At 40.9% G+C, this 12,100-nt stretch overlaps 1 protein-coding gene across 2 annotated transcripts in view; it reads left to right on the forward strand.

Annotated features, from left to right (window-relative positions):
* Positions 1 to 12,100, forward strand: part of sdk1b (sidekick cell adhesion molecule 1b) — a 285,070-nt gene that overhangs the window by 129,418 nt on the left and 143,552 nt on the right. For both annotated transcript variants that reach the window (XM_088302023.1, XM_088302024.1), the window contains exon 5: positions 5,150 to 5,283. In XM_088302023.1, the coding sequence (XP_088158149.1) occupies positions 5,150 to 5,283 (134 nt within the window). The remainder of the gene's footprint in view (positions 1 to 5,149; positions 5,284 to 12,100) is intronic.

Raw genomic sequence — 12,100 nt, forward strand, 5'->3', positions numbered from 1 at the left:
TTATGTCATTGTTGCCTGAGTGTTGCTGAACAGACTGGCACGATAGTTATTGCCCTGGGCTGTTAAAAGCTTGTGCTGTAGACAACGTCTTGCTATCTGTTGAACCCTTTCTACTCAAACTACCAAATGATGATTATTATTATTTTTTTTTGCACAAAAACAAAATGGATGTATAAAAAAACAAAGGCAAAATAAAAATGGGAAAACATGCACACTCACGCTCTGTAGTACTTTATGTAGTGATATGTGCCTTTAAGGGGCGTGGCTTAGTGACATCAGCAGCCTTGAAGTGATTTTTGCCGTTCACCCCTGATACTGCACATCTTTTGGCTATGAAAAAAAGTACAAAATCTTTTGTACTGTATTTGGAATTGCTAGGCTGCAAAAAAAAGCACTTAGAAGTAATGGACAATCGGCTCCAATGGAAGAGATCTTCCCCACCAATTAGTCTGTTAAATCAAGGTTCCGCTACATATTGTTGTATTGGGAAACAGTACGACCGCCTTCCAACTAGAGGAATTCTATTATTCATTTAAAAAAAAAAAAATCCAATAAATTGAGGTGCTCTAATCTCTGCTACTGGAGCAGACACACATTGGCACATTTCATTTATTTTCTGCCGGGTTTCTTCCGATAAGAGCGCTCCATGTGTTCATTTAATGGGAAATCAAGCCTGAGACCTCCCAGTTTGAAACAAACGAGCAAGGCGAATCACCGCAAACATCAGCCCGTGTCATCGTCGGTAATTTCACGTGCAAATGGAACATTTAAATAGAAAAATGCAAATGAGGGGGGGGGGCAGGGAGGGGGGGAATACGCGGAAAATGAGCACTTTCTTTTAAGTCGACAAATGTGGAGATGTTCATGTTCTATCTTAATTGGCCTTGCTGCATTGTTACAGCCACACGCGGAGCTCTTCTCCTTTTGAATGTTAACTTCATGTGCCCAAATTCTTTCAAACCACCACCCTTGCACATGACAGACAAGAGCAGAGAGTACTGTCCCTGTCTATTAATCAGCATCTGCTGAATAAAACAGTTGAAACGAAATAGGCTGGCCGGTGCAATTAATGGGCAAATTCTATTACAGACCCCTTTCGGTGAGCCGTGCATGCTGTGTTACCTAGAGAGAACATGCCAAAGGTTAAAACAGAACGGCGTGCACTTGTAGAATACCAGGCAATGTGTTGAGTCTTTGGCTCTTGTCGACGCCCTCTTGGGAAATCACTCGGAATAAAATTAGACCTGAGACATTCCGTATGCGAGTGTGTGTTGGTCTGAGTGTAAGTCAAAAAGCTCTTGTTATACGATGGATGAGATGCTCTCTGCTCATCGCTGCGCTTCTGTTTCCCCTTTTGGAGGATTAGAACAAGGTTCACTTTCTACTTCAAATTTGCAAAGATTAACTCCCTGGACATTCTCTCAGATACCCAACAAGAACAAATTAGCATTTTATGCCAATCTGAATACAACATAATTTGAAATGAATAAATCACGTGTTCAATCCAATCCATCTAAAGTTTGCTAGCTCAGGGATACCAAATCTGAACACTTGGAGCAGCAGCACACAAACGGAGCATACAACTATAATGACAGGCATATATTTTCTCTCAGCACATTGACGACTATTAATTGTTGTGGAATACAGTATTATTTAAGGAACTCCTCTCCCTTTCTTCTAGCTCTTAATCACATTGCCTCTCTACTACTTGACCTCAGTACTACCCAGCATGTTGATGTCTCTTAAATCCAAATTTGGATTGTTTGTACATGTGTCTTTCACCCCTCGTCTGTGCATATTATGTACCGTATTTTTATGACCATAGAGCGCACTGTATTAAAGGGCGCAGTCTCAGTTGTGTATGCTTTCTCTGTATATAACACGTACCCAGGGCGCACCGTATAATTGGGGCATGTCAAGACATACCCCAGCGTTAGCTAGCATGCACGCTAGCTAGCCACGCACGTTCTGAGAAAGGCAGCTTTGAAAGGTTAAATGGACTTAGTCATTTGTCATTAGCAGTCCCCTCAAATGAGTTTGTGACAACTCAACCAGCTGTTTGTCAGACATTGCCATTAACAGTACGTGTGGGATGCCGCTAGTCACCGCACTCCTTAGTCACGGTTTGAATCAAAACCAACATGGACGCAACAGCATACTGGTCAACAATGAAACAAAACAAAACAAGGACTAAATACATATAATTAACACCTAAACATGTATCAAGTGCTGAAAAGCATTCTGGGATCCCTTCAGCCTCAGCCAATCAGATGGCTGGTTTGAGACAGTGGCTCTTTTATCCAGCTTCCTCCCGCACGTATAGACTGGTCTGTTCTAACCGACTCTGTCTCGTTCACACTATATATTTCTCCCAGTCAGTTCTGCGTAGTAGTCTCAGACTTTACCAACAAGGGGTGCCAACTTGCACTGTGAAATCCTCCAATATAGTCAGGCATGTTGCTCAAAAGAGTAACACACAGAACTTCATCTATACGCAAGGCACTCCGCATTCATAGGATGTCCCGTCTGTTTTCGAGAAGATGTAGGACTTTTGAGTCGTGAAAATGTGGTATTTATAGTTTATTTCTTCTGAATCATACATTTCATCATACATTTTTAAGGATTTTTTTTATTTCTTTATTAATTTTTTTTTGCAAGTGAAAACATGAACTGTAAAGTTCTCAAAAGACAGATTTTGTTAGATTCACCTCCTAAGGTTCGCTCCAGCCGAGACTGCGCTTTCAGTGGAATAACTCCCTCTTAACATTCTCTCATTCTTCTAAAGAGGCACAGTCGAGTGTGTTTTGACATATCGCGTGGCCACTTCTACTGCTACTTCTTGGTATTGGAGCTGTAATAACAGCGTCCCTAACTGCTATGCCGCAGCTTGGCGGAGTGCCATCAGGAGATCTGTGGAGATCACCAGAAGCTTTTCAACTCGTGCCCTTTTTACAAGGTGCTGCCGATTGTCACACACTCTTCACACCCTCCGCCGAAATTCTTTAATCCCTTGCTGACGAAGTCCTTCTTCTGACGCCGCGGCCAACGGATAGCTGAATTGCATTTTAATGGTTTGTTGATGAGCTTCCGGTGCTTGTGTTGCACGTGCTATGCTCCCGGTTCAAGCTGAGAAAATATTGTATAGCAGAGGTATTCAATTAAAAGTCACAGAGGTCCACGACTAAAATTTCTTCCAATTAAAAGGTCCGAACCAAAGTCCAACTTCCCTTAATGTCTAGCCTATGTTCACATTTTTATATAGTTTCGATATTTAGTCATTTTCAACAGAGCGCACTTATATACTAAATATTTAGCAATGTTCCCATTGTACACCTTTGCCAGTCAAACAAATATAAGGCGTTTATTTCACATTCAAGAAAATGTGGCTCCAGGAACTTAAGGGTGCCACTTCCAGAAAAAAACAGTAAAACATCTCCTGCAGAAATATATCAAGTGCTAACCATTGAGTTAACATCTTTTACCTTTTTTTTTTTTTTTAAATCAAAGAGTTATCAGCCTAAAAAAAACGGAAAGCCTAATTATCCAAGGAAAACAGGTCAACATGTTCAGTACACAATCAATATAAATGGCTGTCCTCATGAAAAACTAATTCAGAATGAGCTTTGACACCAACTTTTCTTTTGAATATTTTTAACTTCTCTTAATGAGAAAAATGAGTTTGTGACTGCCCTGCCAGTGACTTAAATCTGTGTTGGAACGAAGTCAGGGCCATTGGGATTTGGTAGATTGTTTCACACATTTGGGCTTTGTGTTTTCCTTTATAAATTATGTTTGTGCAACCGCATTTAAGCCCTCCTTCACAACTTCCTTTTTTATGTTTCCCCAAATTCCATGATACTTTGAGTGAATATTCGTTTGCAGGCCGCTGGGATGTAAACGAAAATGTAAAAATCTGTTATACTGCACTCGAAGTTCGATGTTTCTGCGTGCGCTCACCTCAAACTTCAGCGGATAACTTTGCAAAAAAGGGCGGTGCTTTGTTTCGTAGTGGCGCTTCGGAATGTTGCGACGGTTTCGGAGCATATGATGCACACTGGTTTTAAATCGGCTGCAGCCAGAACGAAACTAAATTTCTCCGTCCATCCATTTAAAACAACATGTATCGACCTTGCTAACTTTTTAGCAAGGCATACTGTCAGCAGCACTCTCTTCCGATCTGCTGCGCAATTGGCAGTGGATCGTAAACAAAAGATTTGATTGGCTCAAATCAGTGACGCCTTTTCCGTATTAACTAGAATTGCAGTGCCGACGTTTGCCAATGCGCCCTGAAAAAAATTCATCATAGATTGGTCCTGTTTCCGGTCCGAACCATCTGTCGGTCCGGATCCGGACCGCGGTCCGCCATTTGGTGATGCCTGTTGTATAGTATATATTCCTGCCAGTCAGTTTTTGTTGCACGCTCAGTGTCAGTAACCCTTGCCAGCAGTGCATACAGATGTACTTTTAAATGTCTATTGAAGCAATATTCACTTTTATGCACATTTCATATCTTATTCCACTTTATGTGTTATTCATGTGGCCTAAAATCCTGAGTGCCTCTCTCAGGGTCGTGCGTATCAGGACACAGTGTACAGTAGACAGAATAAATAAGACAGTCGTCATGCTTTCTTCTGCCTTTTCTAATATTGATCTTGTTTTACAGCTAGAGCTCGTGTTTACCCCCCCCCCCCCCAAAAAATAAAAAAATCAGGGGTTCTAGTCACTGTCAGCCCAAAAAACACACGTAAGCATCAATAAACCATCAACCTTGCTTCCTGACTAGCGGCTCCCACATCCCCGGGTGATGTGTTTAAATGAGGGTGAAATACATCTGTCCTCAACATGCGCCACAATCTCTGAAAAATAATGTCTGTTGTGATTATTTTTCTTCCGTGGTATTGATCGGAGCAAGTTTGCGGGGGAGAAACGGTGATGGATAAGCAGGAGGACAAACGCACACTAACAATGGTTGTTGGAAAAGGCTGGCTGGTACCTCGTTCCTGGCCGAAGTCTGCATTCAACGGTTGCGTTGCTCTTTGTTTCCGAATAGGCCCGATTGTCTCGTCTCCAGAGTCGTAGTCGGAACAATGTACCTGCCTGGATTTTGATTGTTTGCTTTCGTAACCTCCTCTATGCACATCCTTTGCAGCGTCATCGCCTTGGATAATCAGCTGGTCGTTTTGGCAACTTCCACCGCAGATGCGGGACGTTACCATGTGGAGGCCATCAACGAGATGACGGGCGATAACGTGACCAGTCCCGCTGTCTATTTGAGCATTTCCGGTAAGAAAATATGAAAGAAGAACCACGTTTGTTCTTTACCATCTTGGTGTTGTTCAGTGGTGAGCTTGTTCTCTTTGGGTTTGTTTCTGCTGAAGGATTAAAAGAAAATCGATCTTCATTTTAGACATCCAAAGAGTTTGTGGCTGCCGTAGAATGTTTCATGTAATTTGTCCCCCCTCACTTACCGTACAACAACAGCTTCTGAAAATATTAGAACGAGCATCCAACGATTGCGGCTTTTAGCGCGTTTTTCTCTTCATACATACGCTGCCAAAGCTAACGTCACTATTGAGAGAAACTCGTCGTCCATAAAATAGAAAATATTGAGGAATATTTTGAATGGTTGATGTGACCTTGAGATGTCCGCATACATTTTGAGGACAGGTGATTTCAGTTTTCTGCAACAAAAGATTTTATTTTATTGACGTGACTTCTGCCCTAAGGAGCTGTCTAACTCAGTGTTTTTGACGCTCGTTAGTTACAAATAGATTTTTGACAGACATGTCTTGCCACATTGCACAATGTGCAGGTCTCTCGCATGCAAATATTGACGTATTTGTGGCGTCTTCGCCTGCGCACAGAACATAAATTTCAGTAAGGCCGTGATTGGCTGTTGCAGATAAGACGAGCCATCAATCAAACAAAAATCACATCACTGTTTATTTACATTTTAAATTTCTTTCTGATAAGCAACTCAACATGAGCATTTTACAACACAAAAATAGCTACTGTGATAAATTGACGGGTATGAGACCAGGTTTTACAAAAGAAGTCAAGATTTCTGCTTGTAAGCATTAAGGGTGCAGAAAAATCGGTTATTTCATTCATTACATATTCTTTTCATGAATTGCATATCAAAATTGTATTTTCCCAAATATCGGCATCAGCATCAATCTCAGAAAATCCATATTGGGCGGGCTCTAATCTTAAGATTTCTGTCTAAAGTCCAAAAATAAGTTAAGGACAGTGTTATAAAACCCAACAAATCTAGAATGCCTCAACGAAGAATTTTTCTGCTCACACTAGCGTTTAGTTGCCATGCATCCGTTCTTCCATTTTACGATAGCGTTTGTCCTCTTCCGGGTGAGCTCAGATGACTTTGGGTAAAAGGCAGGCTACCCCTTGACCCCAAGACAATTTAGAGACATCCAAGAAGTTAGCATGGAGAATCTCCGAACTCTTCAGAGAAGTGCAAAAGGCGTTTTGTACGTTTTGAGTCACTCTTGAAGTTGATTCAACTCTAAATGGTACGCCTTTTGGGGCGAGGGTCCACCGTACATACGGGATGAAAGTGGGCTCACAAAATAGCCAACTTTTCATGACGTTCCCGGAATTATTTTATCACACTGGTTTCCCCTGACATTCCTCTTTATCTCTGTGGGAGTGAGATGATAGACTACACCGTCTTGCAAGTCCTTCAGCTAAGATGTTCACTGGAGAGCAAGCGAGAGAGACTGCTAGTTCTCCGTCCCTTGTGGCGGTATAGACTTTTAATTAGATTTTCTTTATGGGGTTGTATCCTTTGGCATCCTTTGTCACATATACGCACTGACACACACACGCACACACACACAAACAGCACCTTGTTACAGCTGTCAGCGTGGAGTGTTCCCCTGGGCGCGTTCTAAGAATTGGTAAGAGGGGCATAGTTAGACTTTACTGATAAGACTCAGGTTGTAAAATGTCTGTTTGCTTTTTTTTGTGTGTGTGTGTGCGTGTTTGTCTCTTTTTATCTGCTTGTGTTTTCCCACAGTAAACCTTCCTCTTAGATATATCCTTTGTTATAAAACAAGCTACCGTTTTTATTGTCATAGAGAGAGAGAAAAGAAGTTAAAGGGGAAGTCAACCACAAAAATTCTTTGGAATAATATGTGCTATGTGCCTTTACTAGTTTAAACACGGCATTTTGATTAATATTGTGTTTGTGGAATATGAATTAAGATGTAAAATGCACCTGTTTTTAGCCATCTCAAGGGGCGGCCATTTTGTCATTTCTGTCGACTGAAAATGACATCACAGTTGCTCAGGGCTCCGATCACGAGCAATCACAGGTCACCTGTTTTCTAAAGCTGAGCCATAATTTGTCGTTCTCTGAGCTCTGATCAAGGGTGATGTCTTTTTCAGTCGACAGCAAGCGGCAAAATGTCCGACCACTGAGATGGACAAAAACGGGTGGATTTTACTGCTTCACTCCAATATTAATCAGAAAGCCGTGGGCCTGCATGGAATGTACTCTTGGAAGAAAAACATTGTTGGGCTGACTTTTACTTTAAGGAAGTCATTTGGAAAATGGGGGATTTTTTTTCAGCAATGTAATGGGAAATGAAATTGGATCCAAGGATGTCTTTGCTTTTAGTATTCATTTTAATTTTCAAGTTTGTGGCAGTCTGACAGAAATGTATTTTCAACCAACCAATTTGTTACATGACAGAGAGCAGGTTATAAATTCACTTTATAAATGACAGTAGGGCTGGATCTCAGGTATACCGAGTGAAAATATCTGCTGTCGCTAATATATATATATATATATATATATATATATATATACAAGGGTCCTGAGTTAATGACCATTTCTGAATTTGTACACAAGTCAGAACTTGTTGTAGTCTCTCACTCACCTACAGTAAAACAATTAGAATGGCCGAAACTGGGTGTTGGGTTCCAATCGACTGAATTCCAACACCGTTTCTGGCTTCCAAACAGCGGCGTACGGTGCAAACAGATCGAGCAGAAGGAAAAATCAGACTGGTTTTGTTCGGAGTAATGCGTGAAGCCGATTACAATAATGCTTCAAACATATGGCTGATGGATTATTTCATGGATCATCGTCGCGGTCCGGACTGATTGTGGGTTTGCAATTCTCCACTAGTTCTCAAAGCAGCAGTGAGAGCTTGCTGAATGGGCAACGGTGGATACTATGCTTTAAAAAAAAATGCAGTCAGATAGATGTAATTGAAGCCATTTTCACACCGTGGTCATTAATGAGCGTTCTCGCCATCGATAAATGGAGTCCAAATCTATAACGTCACTTATACCGTACAGACCATGCACCTGATCTAGGGCAGGGAAACAATGGTGCAGATTGGGGGAAAAAAATGTGAAAATGGAATTTATTTGTCAAGTATTCTGATTTATGCCATGCTGTGATTTCTTGACACATTTCACACATGACAAATGATTGAGCTTCCACAGTTTTTTTTTGTTTCCCCCGACCAGCACAGATGAAGGCGCATTTTCAGAGCTGTCTGTCAAGGCCCGTATTGAACGAAATAATAAAAAATACAATTCCAAAAATGCGCCTGAATAAATAGACACCTTTTTTTCTATCCTCCCTTTCCTTACTTTGATTCCAACTTTGCGCTCTGCAAAGAAGAACAGAAGGAAAGTAAAATTATCAAAGGCAGACACAAAAAGGAAGTAATGAAGTGAGTCATTGGCTCAGAATGAGGATATCAAATCAGGGCCGCTGCTCCGGACTTTATAATCATTTTTTTTTTCTTTGAGCGCACTAGTAAAGCGTTACAGGTGAGAACGAGCGAGTCTGCTTGTCACAATCTTGCTTCCTCGTGATGGACGGTCCAAATCATTTGACTAATCTGCCGAGCCTGTTAGATGGCGGCGTATGGCCGGCCACATGACCGGCCCACTTGACAGATCCATTATCTCCATGCGCCCGCCCGATTTTCCTGCGAGTGCCTTGGAGACGGCTGAAGATAAAAAAGCGTTCGCTGTCACCCGCGCTCGAGATGGAACAGGCACAATTGATGGCGGCTCGGCAGAACGGTGAGAGGTCGCACTATAATCACTGAGAGTACAGCGCTGCTTTAAAATAAACAGCTCCTGCAGCGCTTTAACGCAGAAGACAATATATGGCTCCAAACTTAAAATCCGCACTCAACAAGGTGCCACAGTGTACAGCGGGACGTTGTTCAAACATTTTTTTTTTATTCTCCCTCTCTCATGAAAAAAATAAAATAAATCCATGAAATCATCAATCATTCGCAGAATGATGCAGGATATAAAAAAAAAAAAAAAGTTACACACCCTTGTTCAAATGTCAGGCTTTGTGAGACCAAAATCAATCATTTCAACACATTTTGACTGCTGTTTTGGGCATAATTTCTCCCACTTTGTCTCAGGCTGCAGTCCCGAACGAAGAAAGACAAACACAAAGCAGGATGACCTTGCCAACTGTTTTGGAGGATTTTCACCAATCTTTCAAGGCCCACAAAATAATTGTGTTCTACAGCTATTTGAACGAGCCAAAAGAAAGATGAGACTCTCTTTCATTAGAAAAAAAAAAGTTGATTTCCACCTTTTTCCGTTCAATAGTAATCAGCAGTTGAACATCACCAAGTTTCACCATTTTTCGACGAGGAAACTAAAAAATTAGCTTTTTGTGAAAAGATTAATTTCAAGCAGAACATTGATCATGACGCTAAGATTTTTTTTTCTTTTGTGACATCTCAAGCATCTAAACCAGAGGTGGGCAAACTTTTTGATTGGTGGGCCACAATGGGTTCTAAAATTAGACAGAGGGGCAGATGGATGGAGTGTTTTGGTAACCTCACCTCATCGGAGAAAAAAAAAAAATCATTTAATTTTAAATTAAAGTGAACAAATGCATTACAATAATAAATATATCTTTGGAAAACCACACTATTTAGAAAATCAAACATAAACAAGGTTTATTCATTTAATTTTTTTCAAGTTTTGCGGGCCGGATTGAAACGTTTAACGGGCCGCACGTGGCCCCCGGGCCGTAGTTTGCCCAATTCTGATCTAAACGTTGGTTTCCTTCTTTACAACAACATAACCAACACTTACAAAGTGATTTTGATGGCAAAATGATTTATTTACAGTACAATATTTTTGATTTTCAAATTTCACCGTACTCTATGAACTTTAAACTATGTCCATGCGAGTGTGTGTGCATGTCCGCATGTGTGCACGCCCCATGTGTGTATGTGTGTATGTATGTATTTTTCACCCCATTATTACCATTTCCAATTTTTACATTTAGAAAAACAATATTCAATGTGAGTTTGAACTATATAAAAGTTTGTGTCTCTCATCCACAATATGTTGAAGCATTTGGCTATAAGAATGCGCTCCCAACAGTCAACAGGGCGGTCAGAGTTCAACTCTTCAGCAACTCTTTTGCCTTCCAGCTGGCTTGATGCCAGCCTGTGAATTATAGATTCAAAACTCATGAAAAAAAAAACTCCTGTACTTCATACATTTACATTTACAGTCATTTTCACCTCATTGCTACAAATGTTTGAGTGCATGTAAAGTTTGGCCGCAAACTCGTTGCGAGCGGTCCCGCGTTATATATATTTTCTCTCATCTACATGCTGGTGCGTGATCTACACACTTGTGAAACCACAATTTCAGCTGGTTGTTATAGTTTGACTTAACCCTCCAAAAGTATTAAAAATATAGCAATTGACCTTTACAAAGATATAGGTCACTTAATTTTTTTAAAAATAATTTATCTTGGTCTATTTGTTATATCACAAAAACCTGGCCTAAGCAGGGGTGTGCAGACTTTTACATATGTCCTCTTACAGTACTAACCAAAAATAAAACATCATGTGGCAGCATAACAAAAATGGCAGTCCAATGAACCCTCGCCGGTTTGCGCTTGTCACGCCGTAAGAGGCCAAGTATTGGTCACCGCCTGTTAGCTGAACAGCTTGATAGCAAACAGCAGAACAGGAAAAAGTGGAGTAGAAGATGGTAAGCTTCTTAAGATGAAGCAGAGAAAGGTCTTGGACACTGCTGGCCGCAGTGGAAACTGCTGATTAGCTGGTAAAGTTCTGAGGTCAGCTGACTCGGTCTGTAAATAGAGCCCAGAGTTGAAAGCAAACATGGTGCATCAGCATTTTGCTGTTATGCTGCATGCAAAAGGATGTGCTGCCATCAGAACTGCAGTTAGCCTCAAGTGTATTTTATTTTTAAATCCAGGTTAGAAATGATGCTTTGTCTATGATTAAGGTCTTTCAGAGCATTTCTTGAATTAAATAATTCTCAATTCTTCCAAAATCATGCTCTTGCACCCTTGAACTACTTTTTACTGTATTTGTTGTATTTTGCCTTTTAACTGGGACTTTGAATGTTGTTTCGTAACAAATGTGTTTCAAGTACATTTGAGTTACCTTGTGTATGAAACGCGCTTTATAAATTAAGCTGCCTGCCTTGCCTAATATAAAATGAGTTTGGTTCTGGGATTATAGTTGAGGTAAATTTAGGGTTTAAACTGTGGATATAGGAAGATGTCAACTATTTTGGGGGGAGGGTCCAATATTGGCATTGTGTCTTGGTTCCTATCCCCTGCCAATAGTGAGAGTACATTTTGAGACTTCAGCTAAAGTCCAATGATAGCGTCAGTGGTGGTAAATTTGTCTCTTATCTTAGTGGCTTAAGCAACCCTGTGAGTAAAATAATCATCCAGTCAATTTCTGTACCTCTTATCCTGTTGAGGGTCACAGTGAGCTGGAGTCTGGTTTGGAGCAAAAGGCAGATTCCGTAATGCATGTAGAGACAGAAAGTATCGTCAGAAGAAAATTGGATGGATGCAAGTTTCTACTACGTTAATTTCTGGCGCGTTTCCTTTCCACCAAAACATATGGATTTGAAGGTGCCCGTGTCTCCAGGCTTGCCTCACCGGACTCCTGAGTTGATACCCACGAAGCTATCAGGAAACAGTACTCTGTTTATATTTCATCCCTGCACAGTGGGTCATAACAGAGAGAAATGTTTTTCCGATCCTCATATGCCGTCTGGAATCTTCAATTTGGTACCCGGCGGCTAC

This window comes from Idiotropiscis lumnitzeri, chromosome 8, assembly GCF_059441095.1.
Source record: "Idiotropiscis lumnitzeri isolate Australia: NSW breed Sydney's pygmy pipehorse chromosome 8, RoL_Ilum_1.0, whole genome shotgun sequence".
In the NCBI taxonomy this organism is placed as follows: domain Eukaryota; kingdom Metazoa; phylum Chordata; class Actinopteri; order Syngnathiformes; family Syngnathidae; genus Idiotropiscis; species Idiotropiscis lumnitzeri.